Below are 23,508 nucleotides of genomic sequence, written 5' to 3' on the forward strand. Positions count from 1 at the left end.
ACTTCTGCTGAGAGCTCTTATCTGTGTGTTCAGGCTGTTCTCAAAGGCTTTCTGTCTGAGTTAGACGTGGTGAAGTTGTTCTGTACTGGCTGCAAACATGTCTTGCCTGAGAAGTCCTTGGGATGAGTGATACTTGCTTAGCAATGTTCTCTTCCTAAGCTACCTGGTTTTCAGACCTGTGCTGCAGGATATAAACTGAAACAGGAGGAAGTGAACCCCCCCCAGATTTTGCCTAAAAGGCAAAAGTTAGAGGATCAGCAAAAGAAAATAAATTTCAGCTAAAGAACAAACATGCAATGTTTTTAGAGCTCGCAGAACTTAGCTATGCATTGGACTCCTTGTTGCTCTACCAGTGATCTTGGCTCTTAACTCTGGCTAGAGACAAATCATTATTTATCTGCGTGCTCAGTACATGACTTATCAATGATTTGTACTACAAGAAGCATTATTTAAGGCATTAATGGACCAAAATAAGTTCTTCTGCAGCACTTTACATTAGATATTAAAGCTGGTCTATCAGGGCATTTAGGTCCCATTCCTAACTTACAAGAGCATATAAAAAAAGCATTAGGAAGCTGGGAGAGGAAAAGGAATACAGGCCAAAGCAAGAGGAGTAGTGCTGGAATACACAGAAAAAAACTGGAAACAAGGTGGCTTGTAGCCATGTGAAAAAAAAAACAGAATTAAGTTCCAGAACAGAATTTGGAGACAACACAAACAGGACAATCAACAGAACCATAGCTGGACAATTGAACCAAATGAAAGAACCCAGCCAGTCTGGCTTTTCAGGGAGATGAAAGTTCCTGGTGAAGCAGTTGTGTGCTCTCACTTTCATGCGTGGCAGAAGCTGTGAGGAAGTAAATGCCAAGTCTGAGGAGTTTCTCTGCATTTAAACTACATAGTATGTTGGGTTTGGATCATGTAAATTCTGTTGTCTTGAATAAAATTAAGCCTTTTTATTGGTTTCAGTAATACAGTGTATAAAAGGTTAACACAAATATCTATCCACAAAACCTCGCACAAAAACCTGCAAACACTTCATTTATGGCAAATTGAGACTTCAGGGAGATTTCTGGAGGATGCTCAAATCCAATCAGGAACTGCAGCCCTTGCAAAAGTAAACAAAATGCCTTAAGAAGCCAAAATTAAGTATGTGGCTTTTCCACTCATGTCTTCATCTACTTTTTCTTATGACAACCATCCATGAGAGCACATTCCAAGTAGAACCATCCAGGTTATGTTCCAGTGTCCAGGAAATGCCACGTGGTTATGAGCCACCAAACGGGGTCTCTTGTATCCAGCAGCCACAAAACATCCCCAGCAGCTCCAGCACTAAACCCAGTCTTTCAAAACCATCTGACAGCAGTGTTTAATGTGATCAAGTTGCTCTCAAAAGACAACTTTATCGATCAAACACTAATTGAAAGGCCAACTGAACGCAGGACAAAGCCATTCCAAAGAGCACGGTGTGAACCAGGTATGAAACACATCTTGAAGGAGCTGTACAAGGGCAGGGGGCAGACATGACAAACAATTTTCTCTGGCAAACTGCTCAGACACAGGTTAACCTCCTAAGCCTCTTAAGTGATCTGGGCACTGATGCAACAGAAACATCCTTTAGCAAGTCCCATGTGAAGCACTGCAGACACAGCTGCAATCGCTGTCATGCTTACATCGGAAAAAAATAAATAAGAAATCAACAACAAATTCTTCTCTATAATACAAGGTGTGTTTGTCCTCTATGAAGTCACAGGAAGTTCTAGAGGAGGAAGGTTACTCCCAGGGCAGCTAAGGACTCACAAAGTCGTTCTTGGAAACAGCTGTCAAACATGTCACCGATTTCCTCTCTCAACTCCCGCAGCAGAGGCGCTGTGGACTTACCATCTGCATTCAGAATTCTCCCAAAAAGTTTACTCCAGAAATCACTGTCAACAGTCCTAAAACAAACAGAGCAGTGTTCAGTGGAATAGTACACACACACACACAAACACACACACGTCTGTCAGGGTCTGCATTTATATTCAGCACTAAACATCCCGGGAGATCCACCCCTGAAATAGTCATTCCAGTCAAGGCAAACTAGGAGTGTGTTGTTCATTGCATATGCATGGGCCCCTTGCTCTTTCCCCAGGAAGCTTCTGGATAGGAATCACACACATCTAAACCCCCCTGTTTGTGCTGGTACCTCTTTTAGTGCACCTGAGCGCTATCCCCATTCACACTGAGCCACAGCACCTGGCATTTAAAGGAGTTACCAGGAACAGTTTTGAACCAACAAACTTGGCAGAATCCTTTCAGGAAGAAGGGGCAGAGGTAAATCTTTTTTCCCCACTTGCAAGCTAAGTTAACAAGGCAATATTAAAGGAAAGCTACAAGAGAAATAAAATAATTTTTTAAAAGATGTTTTACAGCCAGTTTTACTTTGTTTTTTTCCCTGCCTTCCATCTGCCAGAGTTCTGTATAGATAACATTTCAGAGACAATTCACAGGAATAAACCCCCTCTCTCCCAGATGTACCCACACAACATGAATAAAAAGGTTAAGTGACTCATTTAAGTCTTGGCAAACTGATATCAGAGCTAACCCTTTGTTCTTCAGTCTTGCACTGCTACTGAGTACTGCAGCACTTTCTCCCCCGAGCCAGGAGGTACAGTGGCTTGGGAACAAACTATCTGCCTCTGCTTTATATAAGTGACTCACCAAACAGCAGCAGCCAGAGTCTCAGAAGGAATCCAGCCTGTACAATTACACTAGTAACTCTTATATTTGCTAAAATAATTAAGTCATGCAGAACCTAACCCAGCAAAAAATATGCGAGACTTGAGGCCATTTTCTTCGTGGGCTTAGATGAGTAAGAGGCATAGCAGAAGAGATTAAGAGTTGGTAAGGAGGTCTAAGGAGTTCAAAAGTAAGGAGTAACAAAAAGAGTCCTAAAAATTCAAACAGAGCTTCTATATCCTACCTCACAAACTTGCACAGATGAAGTTTCCTAAAACAGTATAGCAAAAATAGAAAAACTAAAAAGACTCTGGGAACTGAAACATCCCCAAATCCATTCTTTAATAATGGTAAAACCCCTCCCCTGAAAACCAGGCTGCCAGCCCTCTAGTGATACTCGGAGATGAAAAAAGCAACTTGATCAGAATTACATTCACCTTTCCCTAAATCTCTATCACTTTCAGAAGCAAAGCACAAGACAGGATGGAAAAGAAATTCCTTATAACTCCCAAGTTATGAACTGATGCACCCAGGTGAGCACTGAGCCATTGCAGCCTGGTTCCAGCTCCACAGAACTCATGCTCAGCTTCTTCCTTCATCTCCTCTAGCCCTTTCCAGGCCTCACTCCTCTTCTGCCCACGTCTCCCTCAAAATTCTACCTCTATCAGAATCGTAATTTTTTTGATCCAGTGTCACCAGCTCTTACTGCAATTCCTTTCCAATTGACCCCTCCCCTCCAAACTCCAGCCCTATCCTTCCAAATTCAGACTTACTATTCCTCCTGCTCCAGTTATCCCAACAGTTATTGCTATTTTTCCCATACCCACATCCTGATCAGGTCCCCAACACCATTTTCCAACCTTCTCAACTCAACATGCCTTGTGTGGTTTCATCTGCAGTAGCTCAGTGTAATCTCTTGCAGAATTAAAAAAGAATCAGTTAGAAAACTAGTAAAGAAAACAAAAGGCATTTCCCCCCTGTACACAGCAGCCCATGAGGCTTTTTCCAAAGGCTGAACACAAGCAGCTGGGAGGTGAGAGCAGTGCAGGTTGCTAGGGAACTGGACAGCTCCACACTGGCACAAGGTTTCCTTAAGGAAGTGCTTTCAGGAGTGTATCCACACAGGCAGTGCAACCAGTCAGTATCTGTGACCCTGAACACAGCAGTTGCTGTCCTGGGGGGGAGAGTTCTGGAAAATCCTTATGAAATGCCAAGGCAGAGGATGCTGCAGGATGTGACTAAGAACATGAACAAGTCTAGGAACCAAAAAAGGGCAGAGGAAGGCAGAGCAATCTTAACAGCCCAAACACGTGGCTAAAAGAGAGCAGTAGCAATTAATACCTGAGGACAAACAGCAGCTTCCAAGAAGCTGTTTGCACTTGCATCTTAAATGACAGTTGTAAATTCTTTTCCTTCCTGGCACGTATATTGTTTCTGCTACTGTTACAGACAACCCTGGCCTCAGTGTCTCAGCAGAATGAAAAAAGAGCAAACCAAACTAAATCCACTCCTAGAGCAACATGCTCATGGGATCTTTTCTTTTCCCTCACCACCCACCCACTTATCAGCTTTTCCAAGCTTGGGCTGTGAGGTGCAAAGAGAGAGACTAAGGCAGTGTGGTCCGAAAGGATGGAAAAAGCAAAATCATCTTCACTGGACTGTTCGTATTCAGCTTAAAGTTGTCTCCTAAGCACTGAGGCCACCAGTGAACAAGTCCAACAGCTTCACAGAACTAACACTTTTGGGCAGCAACAGCCCCAAGTTGTGTGTTCTAAGCTCTGAGGATGGTACCACTATAAGGAAAATGAAGTTAGATGTCTGTTCTTTCCCAGCAGCCTCCTCTGCAAAAAGACTTACTTTGGTAAGTTTTGGCTGATTTTCCAGATGGAATTCTCCTGATAGACCTGGATATGATCCCCAAACAGCATCAAATGGACTATATCTGCAATGCCAACCAAGTCTACCTGTAATCACAACAAACATCACAAAGTTCAATGCCTGTCACTTTCTGCAATCCATTACAGCTTTCTGCTTTTGGTGCTTTCACACATTTAAGTCTGGATTGGTCTTTGCACCAGAATCTTCCAGAGACTGTTAAGCAAGAAAACTTCAAGAAATAAAATTCTGTTTTTATTGTAGGTTTCTAGATAAATACAGTAGTCACAGACACTCAACAGTGCTGCTAGTCCCCTTCACTTAATGCCAAAGATTCTATCAGGTGTCAAATTCAGTATTTACTGGTCAGAGCTTTCCACAGCACTTGAAAATTGCAGCCTAAGGAAATAGATTTTGCAAAGGAAACACAGAAACTAAGATGTCCTGCTAAACAGAGACTCACCTGATAAGGAAGAGAACTTGCTGCCAGAAGCTGCTGCCCGTGAGGGGTCTGAGATATGGGAAAGCTGTTGCACAAGCTCACTGGAGACTGCAACCTCAAATCCAGGCTGTGAGAGAAATCCACCACCTTCAGAGCACTGGCCATGTCCTCGTTAGCAAAGGCATCACAGATCCTGAGCAGAGGAAGCACGTGAAGCACAAGACAATCCAACAAACTTTTTCTTTCTGTAATTAATTTAACAGTGCAGTGAAGGTGAGTCTTAGCCATGTCAATGCTCCCCTCTGATGGCTGCCTTCAGAACTGCTGCAAGGGCTGCCCCTGGACAGGAGCAGCTGGCAGCCGGGAGCCAGGGGTGACACTGGAGTCTCCAGTGACCCATGGGAAAGGCCAAAGAGTTGAGGATGCTGCTGTTTTAATATTGGTCACAGTTATCCAAGCACAGTCTGTGCAATAGGACAATAGTGCAGTGCTTAGCACTCATCCCTCTCCTTCAGGATCTCAGAACGCTTCATACAAAAAACAATTAAGCTTGATAATGCTTTAACAAACCTTTCCTGGTCTAGAGGCGAGGGAGGACAAACAAGAAGGGCAGGGAGGACTATCTGTATCGAGGACTGCCAAGCCAACACAATCCACAGACCACAGCTCTCACTACTATTCTTCTTACAGATTTGTGTGCTGAGCATATTTTTTAATTTATACTGTGCACTTGTCCTTTAGTTATCTTAAAAAACCCAAACCACTATCCTAACTTTTTGGCAGCTGGGGGTGTTTTATTTGCCACAGAGAAATCCAGCAGAAGATATCCAAGCCCATCAAGCCACTGTTAGATCAGTGACTTCCAAAATAGCATGCAGTACCCTAAGGCATGTGCAAGACAACCCATTGTAGGGTGTGAAGAAAATATAAGAACTTCAGTGTGTATGTATGTAATTTACAATTAAGTAAATAATATAAATAAGTTATTAATAAAATAATCACAAAGAAATTCTAAATAAAAAATCTTGGGGGTGTGCATGTTAGATGACTGCAAGCTCTAAGTAAATTTAAAGTTAATAGCTATTTATAACATATCAGGGATAACTAAGAACAGCCTCAGTGAATTTATGTAATGGAATTCTACCTGATTCATTAGACATTCTGGTTACTGGCTTCCCACACTTAGTTCACAGATCACATTCCATGGGATATGAGACTTTGTTAACATAATATGGGAAAGAGCTTCAAGAAGAAAACTCGATCTGTGCATCAAGGGACAAGCTGGACTGCAGAGGAAGCTGAGCAGTCTGTTTAAGGGTGTCTGGATATTCCAGTCCCACCTGTCCTTTGTCTTCTAATTCCCTGGTTTTCAGATATGTAAAACCAGAGGCAAGTTACCATATCCAGTTAGAGGTCCAGTGCACTAAACGTCCGGTAAAGTAGAAGCTTGAAAACACAGGCAATAGCAACACCATTTTGCTTAGCACGAGTTTTACAACATCACTGTGTAAACCTTCTACAGAAAGGTTTATTCCTAAACAAAGTGTTTTCACTGTTTCCAGAATATGCTGGAGCCTAAAATACCTGGACTGCCAAACCAGTACCTCAGCTAAGGAGGAGAAATGAGAGCAGCACGAGAGCTGTAGCTGCAGTGAGTGTTCTGTACCCCCATAGCCACACACAGAGACAAACCTGTCTCCCAGAAAGAACACCTCTGGTCTCAGATCTCCATGGACAATCTCAGCCTTGTGCAGCTTCTCTACCACACCCAGAAGATTATAAACAACCAGGAAGATGACTTCCTCCGTGATGGACTTGCGGCCACGGATAACATCCTGGAAAGAGACAGTAAACATGGATCTCTGGGCCATTCTACCTTAGATTAGGTCAAGTATTTATAGCTCACCTTTTTTTTTCATTACTCATCTGCACAGAGATAACAGTCCCACCCTAAATTCAGTATAATCAGATTTTGCCCATGATCAGCCCACACAGAATTACAAGAGCCATGAGCTCCTAGGAGACATTATTATTATTCAAAAGTGGACAAAAGATCAGGAGGAGAAAATTGAACTCAAAATTGAAATCACTATTTAATTTCTATCCTATTTATACACAACAATTCAAAATGCACTCACAAGACTTCATTTAAAATGTAAATCCTTCAGCAAGACATTAAACACTATGACCTTGCTATAGCAGATAGGAACTTATTGAAACAGGTGAAGTTAAACAACAGTTTTAGGTGCAAATCTTGTTTGGAATAACATGTGGTTCTTGGCTCAGGTCCTTTATCATTCACAAAGACAGAAAATGTGAAAAATTTGTTCAAGATCATCATCTGAGAAGCACATGATCTACAGATGAGAAACCAAACCCAAGGGAGGAGGCTATAACAGACAGCCCTGATTTGCATATGGATAAGACCCAGAGGATCCAGATTGCAGGATTAACCAGGGGAAGCTCTTCAGCCAAAGTCACTACTGTGCCCAGGCAAGAGCCCCTGTGTCCTCCAGCCCGTACTGACCCCGAGCGTGAAGCGGTTGATGTCCCTGTGCACCACGACACAGCCATCCCGGTACAGGTGGCAGCTGCAGCTCTCACTGAAGCTCTGGTCAAAGTCAGCCTTCAAACGCCTCTGTAACTCAAGGGTGATATAAAAATCCCAAGGCACAGGCTGAGAATACACCTACAACAAGGTATGTAAGAAGAACATTTATTTTTGGAATAAAATGAAAATTATTCATCTTCGTATTCTTCTCAGCCTTTTTTTTTTCCCCTCTCCCACTTTACTAAGGAAGACGTTTTCCACAGCCAGAAACTTTTAATCTATACCCACAATTAGAAATAGGACTCGAAGTAGCAAACTTCATGTATGGAATTCAGAAATGAAGGCCAGACTTACTACATTTTATGTATTAATGGATGAGATTTTACCGTTTCACAATTCTTGTACAATAACCATCGCATGTGTTACCTTTATTGCAAATCCCTTTGCATCCAACTGGAAAAGGTTAGCTGGAACAGCAAAAAACATTTTGTAGTCTTCATTGTTCCAGTATTCCCATTTGATGCAGTAAGTCTCATGCCCTGGGATCAAAGTTTACATTCATGAGCTGTCACAGCAGAACCACAGTTCAACCCGACGAGAACACAAACAGATCCCCTGCACTGCAGAGGCTCTGGCACACCTACCCAGCTCAATGTCCTTCTCAACCTCCATGCCAGGCAGAGCTCCAGGCTCCAAGTAAAAATCTGGAGAAGCAGCCAGTGATTCTGGCACAGGATCCAACAGCTTTTTCTGCTGCTCAGCACTCCCCAGGAACTGAGCCACATCATCCCCTGTGAAGGCAAGGAACAGCAAGGTGAGCTGAAACTCAGTAATGAGTCTCTGCCATTGGATTACCTCTGTCAGTAAAAGTACCCCGGATACTGGAAGCTTTCTGTCCACATTCTGATTTACTGTTCACCTTCCAGCAAGTCAATTCACCTCTTCCCAACAGTTTGTGAAGTGAATGTGACACTCCTCTTTACAACCACCTCACAGACTCACGTCTCAAGGAGTCTCCTGTAGCATCATGCAAAATATATCTTCCACAAGAGACAAAGCTCTGAATTAATTCAGCCACAGCAGAAGTCAAACTCATTCTGCAAATCAACACTCCTTGTTTTAAATCTGTGTCCAGAGTAAGTGATCAGTTTAGGATTTTCAAATGAAGGGGTTTAGTGAAATTCAGTCCTTTAATTACAGCAAGGGTTTTATGGAAGAAAAGGAAAACAAAGTTGGACTCCAACACTGTTGCTCACTGCAATATTAAAAATTTCGTGTCTTTTACCTCCTGGAAGACACATAAGATAATTCCATGTAGGAATTGTATTTTCATTCCAGGTCCCAAGCATGCTTCATCACAAAATAGTCTACAGGCACACAAGAACATTCTTCTCCAGAGTAGATACACTGAGAATTTTCAGATACACAATTCTAATTAAAGTATCATAAGTCAAAATCAAAGGAGTTAAAGCAGTTTAAACACCTTGAAAAACCATCATGCCACATACACCTAATTCTATAGGCCAGATTTCAAAGGCCTTTTGTGACCATTCCTGTTCTAACTGTAATATAAATATTCAGAACAGAGAAAAACAAGTGCTTTTAGCTAGAAGAAAAATAAATTGACTATTCAAGTACCAGTATTGTTTTCCTTCAATAGGAATAAGAAATGTACTGTGAAACAGCACCACACTTTACAGTGCAGTTAAAAGTGCAAATTTACACCAAAATTCTGCAACTTTCACTAGATTTCAAATTCCCCTTTTTCAAAGTAGTAGTTATCAGCACACCAGGAGAGACACGGTATCATTACAGAGAAAAAACCAAGACAAACCAAAACAAAGCTGTCTTAGAAGTTCTCACTGCCCTCCAGTCCCAACTTTTCCTTTCAGAATTTGACTCCATTATTCCTACACACTCCCTGGTTTTACTACCTTAATAACTTCTGTCCCCTTAATATTTCCATGTTTTGGATGCTGACAAGCATTCTGTACTGCACCTCTCTGCTGCTTCCCACAAGGGACACAAGTTCAGGCACAAGTCACAGCAATGGGAGACACACAGGAAGCACAGTGGGATATAGGAAGGACAAGAAGAAACATGTTTAGTGACAGCTGCAAGTTATTTGTTGTGAGTGAAACTTGGTTTAGTACTAACCAGGAGCGTTTCCACAGACACCTCCAGCACCAGGACCTGTTTCAGCAGGCAGGCTCTGAGCCAGCTCCAGTTTCTCAGGGATACGCAGGTATTTAATAGCAGATGTTTGTGTCACAGAGGACAGAGAACCTCCTGAGACTGAGGAACCTGACGAGCGAGTGTCTTCCAGGCTTGTTTCCATGATTGGGCTGGAAATAAAGTCATCAGCTATTCAGACTGCCAGAACATACAGGTTCCAGATAGTGCCAGCCCAGTGAGCAGGAGAGGATACCGTGCACTTCCACATTTAATTAACAAAGAAATCCTTTCCCATCCTCAGTGGAAAACCAAAAGTCATGTCAGTGCTTCATTCTGGCTTTGATGATTGTTTATACTCGGAATCTTAGTCTACAGATGACTTTTTATCTCCTCTTCCACTAAATCTGACTGCTACCATAGAAGACATACTGAATATTTATTCCTCGTCTTGCTACCAAATGTCAGTGCTTTTAAAGCAGTGAAGGGTTGGGTGGGAAATAACTCTGCCTAATTATAATCAGCATGGTTTCCAGGGAGCTTCCCAAGTAAACAAACACCTTTGGCGTGGTATATGTGTTTACATACTAACAGCCAGCAAAACCAACTCAGCTCTAAATTAAGAAACCCCCATATAAGATGCTTTTTTGGTTTACAAGGATAAAAAAGAAGGTTGTTTGCCAGTTTTTTCTTCTCTCCACCTTCCCTCCTCTGTAGAAGAACTAAATTATAGTCACCAGATGCATCTTATATACTTAAAATAACTGCAGAAACCTAGAAGTATGGAAGGAACTGATGATTCTGCTTTTCATGACTGATAACCAAGACAGAATGCATTTATTAATTACTTTGCAAGCTATTTGGTAAAAGCATGGAGTTAAGGCCCAGAGCAGTAATGCTGAAAAGCCAAGTGGGCTTGCTCTTACCTCTTGGATCTGCTCAAGGCAGAGTAGACCCTAAGCTAGGAAAATGGCTGTCCTTGGAATATCCTGGTCTATTCAGAAAGCTGTTTCTTCAGCAACAGAACCACAATAAAACCACAACTGTGAAAGACACGCAGGATAAGGGGCTTGAGGTACTTTGCTGTTAATTACCTCAGTTTATTTACACACAGAGCTTCCCTGTACGCTCCCTCACACACCAGCGTTTCCTGCTCCAGAGGTGCACTCTTGGATTCTGGACTATCCTCCTTCAGGCCACTCTGGGAGAAAGCAGGAGCTGGGACCCTCTGAGCCCCCAGCCCGTGAAAGGGCGTCGAGGCCAGGTGGGCAGCCCTGTTAAAGTCACACGTGTCCTCTGGGTTGGCACAAAGGGGTTTGTTCTTGTAGGAGCCTGTCACTATTGCATCCTCAGTCAAAGGTTCGATTCCATTCAGCTCATCCTTAAAAAAAGCAGGAAGAGACAGTGAAAAGCCTGTACATTTTACGACATTTTTTTCTTTAATTTATTTAAAAGGTGAATATTTCTCTCTCCCCTTTCTTCCACCCAAAAACCTTCCAAGATGTATCTGACACTCTGGCCGCTAATGCCTTGCCTAAATTTTGGAAGACTCCCTACCATCATCTCCTTATTGCCCACCCTAAAGCCTAATAAAAACATGAATTGCCAGTATAATCTCAACATGCCCCAATTCAAGTCCTGCCATGCCAGACAGCAGTTTGGAATCCCTGCTTATTGCACATCAGGTCAGTGTGTCCAGCAGGACAGGCAGTGCTGGCTCCTCCTTACACAGGCTTCTGGGGAGACGTTTTCCTTTGCTGTCAGAGAGGCCAAAGGTTTACGAACAGCGAGTGGGCGACGGGCACTTGGCTGGGTCTGATCTGCAGAACAACTAAGATAAAGTTACATTCAATTAAATACTTGTTAGAGCAGATTCCAGTCTTCAACAGATTCCTCAAGAGTTTTATCTACTGACAATTTCAATCTATCTTTTTCTAGTACAGAACTGCCAGTTAACTGCAATTTATACAACTCTCCAAAATGAAGAAAGTTTACATAGCAGTTTAAAAAGTTCTAGGTTGAGGAAGAGCAACAGAAGAGTATTTCCTCATCATGGACTCTGAGTAATGAAATAAAAAATAGCAATATAAACAAAACAAAATGCCACCCCACACCCTTGCAAGAAACAGTTATTTCAGAAGCTACAGAAAATGGTTTGATATTTCAGGTGTTCCCTCCCTCTGAAGTCTAGGTCTTGAATATTTCTACCTTATATTCTGATTTGTTAAAGTAGAGGATTCATCAAATATAGAGAAAAACGGAGCAGGAGCCAGTGGGGGAAGCAGACCTACATCTGTAAAGAAAAACCAAGAGGCTCTGTCATATCAACAGTTTTTCCACAACAGTGTATCCAACACTACTTAAAATATTTAATACACGATTTAAAAAATGCTGGTCCTAGCAGGAAATTACAGAACTGGCATTTAAGGAACCCCATTAAAAAAGCCTTGGTTTTGTCCCATTACTGAACCACACCTTTACCACCATATTATGTGAGCTGGCTTGCTCCTTTTAGACTGTATCAGAATTGGTACCTTCTTTTGGAAGGCTGGCCTCATCTCTCTGTTCCTCCTCAGGGTCTAAAAGCACATTTCCACTGTGGGTGTCTGGGGGTACATCAGGAGTCGGGATAACCTCTGTCAACAGTTAATTCGGGTCAAAAGTACGTTTTTCAGCACACATCCTTCCCAACAACAAAACTTCCCCAAGAGAAAAATACACAACTTCTGGTTGTATTCCTCCAGAGAATCCTCTGAGCAAAAGGACTTAAGATAGTAACAATCTGATGGTAGCATTAAACTCTTTTGAGATTTTAGTAGGACTGCCAATGTGAAAGCTTGAATAAAGCTCTCCAGCTATTGAAAGCAAAAAGCTCTTCTGCTCAAATGTCCTTTCAAACAGTGACATTCTCTGGCCTCAGATACTCAACCTGCTGAATATGGTTAAAGGCACTCATAGAACCTTCTCTTTTTCATTCTTTTAACCCACCTAGGCTTTTGTTTTTAGTTTGCTGCAGTCTTGCTATTCATATAAAAAACACTTCCCCTTTTTACAAAGCCTTCTCCTTAATGGTAAAAAAAATTTAACACTTACCCTCAGGACAAGATGGTTTATGTAGCTGAGTATCTTCACAGACACGGAACTCACTGCAAAAAAGATATAAACTTGTTTCTTATACGTTACAGACCTTCACAAAACAGAAGTAAACTCCATAAAAAAGGCAACATATGCTACCTTAAGAAGTTAAGATCCCATAATCAAAAATATTGAGAGAGAGAGAGAGGGCAGATCCTGGCTGCAGGCTGACAGAGGAGTCTGTTCCACTCTGCCTGCAGAAACAGGCTGGTAGTGATCCATGTTACTCCTGACTTATCCCCACAAACCTTCTCGTTGCTGGCAAAGAAAACCCTCTATTACCTTTGCCACTGAAGCTGCTTCTCCCCAACTTCTGTTGCACTGGAAGAAGTAAATCCTTGCGGTCCCAAAGGTGCCAAAGCTTCCCTTATCTCTGCTGCCTATAGAAACAAAACCGTGTTTTGGTTCTACAGGGATGGAATCACAAGCCATGAAAAAAGGTTCCAAAACTATTACTGTGATAATCCTGTGTGGGTCATTAGTTGTCTTTAGCCATTTTTATTGGTACTTAGTTTACTGTCATGAAACAAAGTCCATTTTTGTTGCATAGTGTAGTTACAAAATTTTACTCTTTGCAACCCTGTATAACGTTCACAGGAGATTTTAGTTACAGACATAGGTAAGCAGCCATTTGTAAAAGAATAGTTAAGTGAGGACAATACCTGTTCACGTGGTTGTTGCTGCTTGTCATCTTCTTTCAATTTCTTCTCCAGCTCCTCAATTTGCCTTTGTATTTCTTCCTTCTTCTGTGCTATGGCTTGCATTTCCTCTAAGGAAGAAAAGCTTGTAAGGCCCAATGCATATTTAACATACAGTTGGTGGCTAAAGCCTAAATTATTTGTAAAGGGGTCTTTCCCTGTTCCACAGCTTGAATGCAAAGCTGTCAGATATGTTACTGTCTGTGTACCTCAGAGCAGTTAAACAACTCTTCCAGTAGAAAAAGAAAAGCAGCTGCAACAACAGAGAGCAGCAAATATAATGTTATGATCCCATCTCTGAAAGCCTTACTTATTTCAGCCCATTTTGAAACACACCTTCAGTTTTCTTTTTCGCTTTCTTCCTGTAGATTTCAGCTCGAATCTCTTCCAACGAGAATTCATCGACTCCAGCATAAACCTTGTCCTTGCAGTACATCACCACCTCCCTCTGCTCCTGAGTGTCCTGCTGATGGTGCTGCACTCGCTGCAGCGGGTCCTCCTTCTCGGGTTTGCGAGCGCTCAACACGCGGTTTATGCTGGGCTCGATTTTGCACGGAGTCCTGGAAAACCGGGAATTTGTTACTGGGCTTCTGGGGAACTTCACTGTAGCACAGAAAAGCAGGCACAGGAGACAACAGGGCTGATTTCAGAGTCTGGTTGTGGAACAGTGTAAAGACCTTATGATCTGTTGTTAGAAAAAATAAAGCAGAAAACTGGAATGATAGCAGATGAAAGGCCAGCACACAACTCCAAACGGGGTAATAAATAAAAAAAGCAAAACAAACAACAATCAATCCCAAACAGTTAATAAGGTCCAGTCACAATTCCTTAGCATGAAAGGGCTTTCTCAAAGCACTACCCAGTAATGTCAGGAGAGAGGAACCAACACTGGTACAGCTTTACAGGCAGCAGCATTCCAGCTGGACTGACTCAGCTGTGCCTCAGTAAAAGATGACCTGAACAACTGACCTTAAAAACTGGGTTAGCTGTGGTCTGGGTAAGCAGATCCAAAGAAAGCCCTATGCACAGCTCCAAGAGATCCATTTTGGTTTGCGTGTGAAGGGACTCCCAGCCCTTTCACTATATGGGAGATCATGAGGCAAAGAGGTGCTTCTCATGTTTGGGTTTTTAAAGCTTTTTTGGGGAATCTGGAGGCTCATTACCAAGATCACTACAGGGTCCTTCTGCCCAGACCTCTGGATGGCAGCTGAGGGCATGGTTTGCATCATGTTCACCCAGTTTCAACACAACGCTTTCAGACATGACTTGGCTGGTGACCATGGTATCATGAGGAAATGGACTCCAAGGCAGAAAAAAAACATCTACTTTTAAACATTCAGCTACATTATATAAAACTGCATACAAAGCCTCTGCCTGAGTTGCTTAGAGCTAATTTACATAATGTTCAGTTCCACCCACTCCTTCCCTCTCCCTGGGATAAAGAGCTAAAGTAAGTAACAAATCTTCATCTCAGAGACCAGCATGCCAAGAGATTTCATTCCGTGGTATCACTAACTTTCAGGAGCAAGAAATACTTTAAACAGAAATTTATTTTTTTACAGATTCTTCAACCCAACTATGGCATGTCCTTGGTCAGAGCTATTCTGCAGTCCACATGGAACATACAAAACCCACAGGAACAATCCATGCTGTTCACCACGTCTCAGCAGTCTTTGATTCTATCAATTCAGAGCTGTGGAAACTGCAATACCAAATTGTCTTTTCCACTTCTCTCTCAGGAAGAGCCTGTGTATTCCCTGGCCATCATTAGCCATAGAAAGGTAGAGCAACTTTGCAAAAAAAAAAAAAAAAGTCCTTTGCTCTAACAAAACCACCCCATCTCCTGGGATTTATTAGAATTTCAGGGAGACTGCACAAGCAGGAAGGTAATTTCAGGCAAAGCAGCATACTCACTCCTCCACGACCTAAGCAACACTGTTGTCATGGCAACTCTGATAGCTTGTTTCAGAATAAAATTCCAGATATGCTGAGCACAGAGCTCCCAAGACAGAAAAACAGCCCTAAGTCTGCCTCGATTTGAGGTTGTTCCACAGCAAAGGGCACCCTAAGACAGGGACCTGTGGGTTTGTGCAAACACACCGAGATAAGCTATTAGACTAATTAGCACATATAAATATGACATGGGCTCCCACATCATGAGCAGTGCTGGCTGAACACTTCCCATGTCCTTATGCAACCTCTGCTGGAGCCTCTGCCATCAAGCTGCAGCACTGATTGCTTCCAGGCTGATGGATTTTTAAATTCCTGTAGCTCTAGAGGCTTGGCTACTTGGCGAAACAAGTCAGAATTTTAGGAAAGAGCTTTTAGAGTTCCAAAGGCAGTTCCCATCTCCAGCTCAAGACTCACATCATTTGAGGCTGAGCTGACTCGTCCACGTAGGGGGTGAAGCTGGGCAGGGGGCCGGGCACTGCCACGCCAGGGTTGGAGGCGCTGCGAGGACGCTGAGGGAGGAAGGGCACTGTTAACAGCTGCAACGTTCATGTGGGCACTGCACACCTCTCTGCACTCTGCAGCTCCCTTTGCCTGCTGTTCTGCTCCTCTGGAGGGTTTGTTATATAAAAGAATCAAACCTAATAGACTTTTCCAAGATTCTTGCCATTCTGACACATAAATAGTTACAACCCATCAGCTGAACACTGGCACCTAAAAAGCAAGACACTCCTCCCACGTGACCTCACCATCCCAGTTTCTGTTATTCTGAGGGAATATTATAGGTATACACATATAGAGAGAGAGGGAATGTTATTCTGGTCAAGGTGGGTATTCCAGTTTCTCTTTGTCTGTTTTCCACAGATGCTTCAGTCCTCATTTTCCAACTAAAATTGTCCCAGTTGTATTACAATATTCCTTCTCCTGTCAACCAAGGACCTTCAGACTTGGGGTTTTTAAAATTTTCCTTTCAGAGGCCATTCCAACACCACAAAAATCCCTTAACTGTTTCTGAGGTCCATTACCTAAGAGAACAGAGTTTAGTCTGACAACACACTCCTCTCATCTGCTGATTTGAACTCCCTGTGACCCTTCAGCACAAGAAGTTTCCCAAACTGTTTATTCAGCCATCTTCACATCAGCAATTAGAGAAGCTTCTTTCCTCTGTGCAGGTTTTAATATCTCAAAGCCTTCACCAAAGGTTATTCCTTCCCTACCCTTGAGTGAAGGGGAATTAAACATCCTCAACTCTTCTTCTAGTAGCAGGATATTTTATTTTTTTAATTAAATCTAACAAATTTCATTAAGGGGAGAACAGAGAGAATTCTAAGGCCAGACATTAAAAGATATACAGAAGCATTTGGAGACCAGAATGAATGTGTTCAGCAGCCCTAAGCAACTGATAAAAGAAGTTCTACATTAATAATTCCTCCTCATTCTTCTCAAGCTAAATTAAACCTGTGATTTACTGAACTTTTCCGTTCATTTAATCAAATTGCTTTGTATCTGGGAGTAATATTCCTGGAGTTCCCCTGAATTTCAGCCTATTTGCATACCTCCCCTCATCCTAGCTTTTGTTCCTAAGCTTCACTTGTAACAACTTCTATATTGAGAAATCTAAAATATTTTTATCACCTGATTACTTTCTGTTCTTCCTCTCGAAGGTACAAAGAACGGGGGAACACTGGGGGTTATCTGAGCACCTAACAACAAACTTCATTTTGCAGGATTAATTCCCTTCAGATAATGTCTTGGATCTCTTCCCTAGAAGAGCTAAAACACCTGAGCACAGCTCTTTCTTTTCCTGTCCTCTGCATTAGTTTAAACCACTGGAACCTACTTTCTGTCATCCCACTGTCAGGACAAATATCCCACTGATATAGCAGTTCTGCAATTCTTTTGATCTCCACTCTGCTGTTTTCCTCACAAGCACTTCAGATGTGCAGAATGCTGCACATGCCTTATTTTTGTAAGGCAGGCAACAAGTTCTTCCTTCAGGTGGTATTTTACAACATAATTTGACTCTTACTCTTCCTTCTCAGAGAATCCCCCTCTCACATTCCTTTTCTGACCTCCAAACAGCTTGGCAGGCCATCTCTACCAATTTTTCTAGTTTGCAAGAAATATAATTACTTGATATAATAATTCTAGAGAGTTTTTTAAACTTCTTCTAGTAATTTATACTTGCTAAACTTGAATAGGTTATGCATAGCCAGAGAGTCTTCGGAAAGAGAGGGCCTGGAGTGATAGGACAAGGGGGAATGGCTTTCAGCCCAAGGAAGGTGGGTTTGGATGAGATATTGGGAAGGAATTCCTCCCTATGAGGGTGCTGAGACCCTGGCACAGGTTGCTCAGAGAAGCTGTGGCTGTCCCATCCCTGGAAGTGTCCAAGGCCAGGTTGGATGGGGCTTGGAGCAACCTGGGCTAGAGGAAGGTGTCCCTGCCCATGGCCAGGGGTGGGACTGGCTGAGCTCTAAGGTCCTTTCCAACCCAAACCATTCTGGGATGCTATGATTCTGTTATAAAATCTGTATTTACTATTAGACACAAACCCTAGGCAAGGGAGAAAGATATGACCTTTGTCAGGGATCAGAAGTCATCAGCTTACATACACCTTCTTTTCTTTTCCCAGTCTATTCCAAGATTCCTTACCCTGCCAGAGTTCCAAGGTCCTGCACTGAGTTCATTCTCCTTGGCCCTGGGAGCTGGAGGTGCTGCCCATGACTGTGCTGTAAGTGTGGGAATCTCATCTACAGACGCTGAATTTTCATCAAACACGGCAAAACTCGGAGTATTTGAAAGCTGCAGAGGAGTTTGAGGCTGGACGCTTCTGTTTGGGTTTGTGGCTATAGGCAAGAAGATTTATGCAAATTAACCTTTAACGATCACATTCAATTGCAAAGTCCACAACAAAAAGATGCAACTCTTCCAATAACAGGTGGTTTCAGCTCTTGAATGTACCTTTAACTGCATCTCCCACACGACTAATGGGTGCTCTCACTTTTTTCTTCCCCCTGCCTTTGAGATCTGCCAATGAGCTTCTCTGAGGCTCTGCAATTTCCAGCAGACCTGTATCTTTTCCATCTGGACTTTCCTCAAGTGCCAGTAGTGCCTGCCGAGAAACGCGGGCCTGAAACTGCCTAGAAAAACATCGGACAAGTCAGCATAACCTTGTCCAGGTACCCAGGGAAGCACCTCAGAGTAAGCTGTTCCCTCACCTGTGATGGGACTGCAGTTTGTCCAAAGGCTCAGCCTTGCGCTGAAGCCCTTCCTGGAATATCAGATCTGCTTTCTTGAAGTTCCCTCTGGCCTCCAGTGCCTCTGCCCAGGTGATGTAGAGCAGTGCCAGCGTGGTGCCAATCTCCTGGCTGCGCAGGTAACTGTACAGATCCAAGGGCTCGTGGCAGCAATTGCCCTGAAACAAGCCCAGGTCAGTGATCCCACGGGATTGCAAAGGGGTCCAAGTCAGAAATCTGCATTCTGATGCCTCCAGCCAGACCCCCCTGATTTCAGTACAAGTCTGAGAGGAGCAGCTGTAAGGCCAGGACATGCAACCACTTCCTAGATTTTATTTTTTTTTAATCTGAGGTAATTCAGTGATTGACCTATGTCATATTAGCATTCCTGAGAACAGTTATTTCAGCTTTAGATAAAGCACAGCATATTCCTTGCCAGTTTTGGAACTGGTAAATCAGCTCAGGAAGCTAAACCTGGAGAAAAGCTGCTTTAAAAAGATGAGAACAACAAAAATTACAGCAATGGAGAGACAGGGAGGGACAAGAACACGCTCAGCTTGGTTTGGCTCAAATACAGGATGTGGATACAAGACAATAGAAGCTAAAGTAACTGGTAGGGCAGATATAACACCTAAAATATATCTTTAAATCACTTTCCTTTCTCTTTAAATCATTATTTGAGCTCTACTTAGTCAAACCAGCTTTTCCAAAACAAAGCTTCTGGAGTTTGTAGCTGTCCAAAGATAACAACTCTAAAGAAGGTCTCAAGATCCCATCAAAAACAATAAGTGAAATTCAAAAGTAATATGTTTGCAGAGGGATACTTCTAATATTGCACCTGTTGTACAACATCCTTTGCCTCTGCTGTCACAAAAATCAGCTTAGTTTTGTGCAGATGACACCACAAGTCCCCGGGAAAAGCAGACCCAAGAGAGATTAAGAAAATACTCACAAACTTGAGCCAGAGATTAAGATAACGAGGGTCTTTGTAGTATCGCTGCTGCTCATTGAGGGCTTTCACTGCCCTTTCCAAAACTGCTGCCAGATTTCCATCTTTCCCACCCTGGGGGAAGGTCTGCTCTGTCCACTTGATGTACCTACAGATGGAAGATATGCAGAGGAAGTCAGTTCAGAATAAGTTTCTGCACAATCTAAGGGGATTTAGAAAAAAAAATAATTGAAATTAATATTGAAATACAACACATTATTCAAAAACTATTATAGAATTTAACTTGGAATGAGTTTCTAAATTAGAATGCTTTTCCCTTGCTTTTCCAAGGATATCTGACCTTTCTACTTTTTTTTTTTGAAAAAAAAAAAAACCGGAAACTCACCGGTCCCACACATCCAGAGGGTCATCTCCTGAGTAAAATCGGATTTCTGATTCAAATTCTCTAAAAGATAAAATTATCCATCCAATAAGTACATGTGTATCACTGGAAATACATTTTCCACGCTGTAAACTACGACTTAACTATTATAGTTAAAAGTACAACCCAATCTCCCTGGTGTTTGCTGTTTAAATGCTCCACTGCAAACCTGAAAGTTGCAGTCTGTACCACACAGCACCTACAGCGAGTAGTTCTGAACACCTGGAGTGTGACAGTAGCACAGACATCAGCTACTAAACATCTTTTATGCCTTTTTTAACGCTTATGAGATCAGTACAGTTGAGTAAGACAGAGAAAAATGAGGAGGAGGAGGGAGGAATATAAGGGGAAAGGAGGTGTTATAACATCACCCACTGTTTTTTGAGCTGCACAGCGGTGTGGCTGGAGGAGTCCTGCTGAGCCAGCGCCTCCTGCAAGCTGGACATCACCCGCCCCTGCCTGAGGGGCTGCACATTCTCCTTGCTCAGCTCCCACTCATCGCCGCACTCCTGGGACATGACGGCGGCTCCTTTAGCCCTGCGCTCACAACAACAACAACAACATCATCACATGTTTGCAGGACACAGACCTGAAACTTCACAGGCCCGCCGTTCATCAGCCCATTCACGCCAAATTTACTGCGCAGTCAAAACACACCGTTTACATGCCCAACTCTTAGAGGGACTTTGGGTTTTAATTCCCTTCCGTGGGAATTGCATGAAACGAATGGCAATGCTAACAATGAAGAACCTCTGCAGGCAATGTTTGCAGGGCAAGCCGCTCAGATGATGGCGTTTCCCTTCCCGGGGATTGCTCCCTTCCCTGCCCCGAGACTGACACCCTCCGCCCGGGGGGAGCCTGGGCGGGGACCCGAGTTCATCCGAGCCCCTGTGGCTCTTCACCTGCGAGCAGCGCGAGAGCAATAATTCTCCATTGTTCGGTGATTTTCTATCCGCCTTTACAATCTAAATTTCTATTAAGGTAGTTGCGGAATAAGGCAAGTTTCTGAATGCTTTAGTTAAAGCAGTGGTAACGCAAGTATCCAGTTTCCCGACAAGAGATGCCGAACGAAGGTGCTCTGTAACCAGCTCAAGTTCAAGTAAAGTTCGAGCTCCAAACGACCACCAGAGACCACCGGGAAACCCCCCGGGCCGCCGCGGCCCCGCGCTCCCCTCAGCCCTCGGCCCCTCACGGCCGCCTCGGCCGGAATCAGCCCACGGCCAGATTTTTCCAAAACTCGGTCCTTTTAATATCTAAAGAGATGCGCAGTTCTGGGAAAAAAAAACCTGCTGCAAAATCCCTGCGCTACCAGATTAACTACAGCACTCAGCAACAGAGCGCTGAGCGCGCGTACAAGACCGGTCAGAGTAACAGCACCGACCTAATGTTTTGCTCGATTAGCTGGGGACCTTGCGCTCTGTCAAGTTCTTCCCCGCGAATATCCCACTACGGTCTGCAGTCGTATTTTTCCCGACTTACTATCCCCAACAAGTAATTTACAAAGCAAAGCAGATTCTGCGAATGAGAGTTCAGAACTGAGGTCTCAGCCCGCAGCTCCGCGCGCCCCTCAGGGCTCCGCGCGACCCTCAGCCCCTCACGGCTCCGCGCCCCTCTCGCCCCTCACGGCTCCGCGCGCCCCTCAGCCCCATGCACCCCTCAGCCCCTCACAGCCCCAACGCACCTCGCATCCCTCACGGCTCCGCGCACCCCTCGGCGCCTCAGCCCGCGTACCTCGCACCCTTCAGCCGCTCACGGCTCCGCGCCCCTCTCGCCCCTCACAGCTCCCCGTACCCCTCAGTCTCTCGCAGCCCCACGCACCTTTCCCCCCTCGCAGCCTCGCGCGCCCCTCAGCCCCTCACGGCTCCGCGCGCGCCCCTCAGCCCCTCACGGCTCCGCGCGCGCCCCTCAGCCCCTCACGGCTCCGCGCGCGCCCCTCAGCCCCTCACGGCTCCGCGCGCGCCCCTCAGCCCCTCACGGCTCCGCGCGCGCCCCTCAGCCCCTCACGGCTCCGCGCGCGCCCCTCAGCCCCTCATGGCTCCGCGCGCGCCCCTCAGCCCCTCACAGCCCCCACGCACCCCTCGGCGCCTCAGCCCCTCTCGGCTCCGCGCACCCCTCACAGTCCCGGGCCCCTCTGTCCCCTGAGCCCCGCGTACCTTTCGGCTCCGCGCGTCCCTCACGGCTCGTACCCCTCAGCCTCGCGCAGTAACGGCAGCGCCGCCTCAGCCCGCCCCGAAATTCAAACGTCCACCTTCTCCCCATTGGCCGCTCCCGGCGCCCCCCTCACCTGATTGGTTCGTTTCCGCACCGCCGCCGCGGGGCATCACGGGAGCTGTAGTTTCCCTTCAGGCGACTCCGTCAGGGAGAAATAAATAGTTTTATAATTTATTCCCTCAGAATTAATCTTATTATTATGGCTTCCCACTGCCAGAGGGTGGGTTTAGATGGGATATTGGGAAGGAATTTCTCCCTGTGCGGGAGGTGAGGCCCTGCCCTGCCCTGCCACAGGTTGTCCAGAGAAGCTGTGACTGCCCCAGTGAAATCAAATTTTTCCAGCCCTTATTTACGTGGTACAGTCGAGAACTCAGGTTTAACAACCTCACCGAGGGGGAGTGGGGAGGGAAGCGCATTAACAGCTCCCTACACTAGTTTCAAGTTGTTCTTCAGCATCACCTTGTGTTCCTGTAGGGAACTGAATGTGTTGGGACTGGTCGTTCATCTCACTTTAAGTGAAAGTTGAGATCTTAATAAAATCCAACATCTTCAGGGTCTTAAAAATACTGATGTCTTGCTCTCTTCTGCATTCTAGATCTGCAAAAACTGAAATATGTGGCAGCTGCAAAAAAAATTTCCCTAGACTTGGACAGGAATATCCTGTGAGTAATACAGATTAGCTGCCTGCTATTACTGAGAAGGTGATCAAAACCAGAAATATTTGTCACAAAAAAATTTGACTATTTGATGAGTAAAAAGTGATTTTTTTCCTTCATAACTGACCTTAACTCCCAGACTCTGAAGCCATTTGTGATGCCTGTGGGTTATGGAGATTCCATACTCCCAGATGAGACAAACTTGGATCACGCTGTTGACGGGTGGTTTCTTCTTCACTACATAGGCAAAAAATTAATGACCTGCCTAAAAGGGATATATGGCCTTATATCTCCCTAAAAAATCTGTTACTTTTATACCTGAAGAGTTAACACACTTATCCTACAATAAAATGCAGAATGTATGCATAAAGATATATAAATCCCAGCATAACATCGAGTATAATGTGGTGTCTTAAATTTTTCAGCTCTTTCATTATGACTTATCATACAAGTGTTTATCTCAACTTACACAAAATCAAGGTGAAAACCAGAAT

The 23,508-nt window shown here is 44.0% G+C and overlaps 2 protein-coding genes across 2 annotated transcripts in view; one reads left to right on the forward strand and one right to left on the reverse strand.

Moving 5' to 3' along the window:
- Positions 1 to 23,508, forward strand: part of LOC127466299 (keratin-associated protein 10-1-like) — a 101,523-nt gene that overhangs the window by 55,366 nt on the left and 22,649 nt on the right. The window lies entirely within an intron of this gene.
- BUB1B (BUB1 mitotic checkpoint serine/threonine kinase B) lies at positions 1,748 to 22,402 on the reverse strand. The gene is given in 24 exon segments (XM_051776260.1): positions 1,748 to 1,937; positions 4,576 to 4,682; positions 5,057 to 5,228; positions 6,728 to 6,870; positions 7,563 to 7,724; positions 8,013 to 8,125; positions 8,231 to 8,377; positions 9,744 to 9,931; positions 10,853 to 11,139; positions 11,487 to 11,589; positions 11,967 to 12,051; positions 12,293 to 12,394; positions 12,852 to 12,904; positions 13,176 to 13,273; positions 13,556 to 13,662; positions 13,928 to 14,151; positions 15,959 to 16,053; positions 18,194 to 18,387; positions 18,503 to 18,681; positions 18,760 to 18,956; positions 19,730 to 19,874; positions 20,112 to 20,171; positions 20,523 to 20,684; positions 22,301 to 22,402. Coding segments are annotated over 23 exon segments (3,294 nt in total). The 5' UTR covers positions 20,666 to 20,684; positions 22,301 to 22,402.

The sequence above is a fragment of the Manacus candei genome, unplaced genomic scaffold (assembly GCF_025592945.1).
Source record: "Manacus candei isolate 608988 ecotype Guabito, Panama unplaced genomic scaffold, ASM2559294v1 h1tg000009l, whole genome shotgun sequence".
Classification (NCBI taxonomy): Eukaryota; Metazoa; Chordata; class Aves; order Passeriformes; family Pipridae; genus Manacus; species Manacus candei.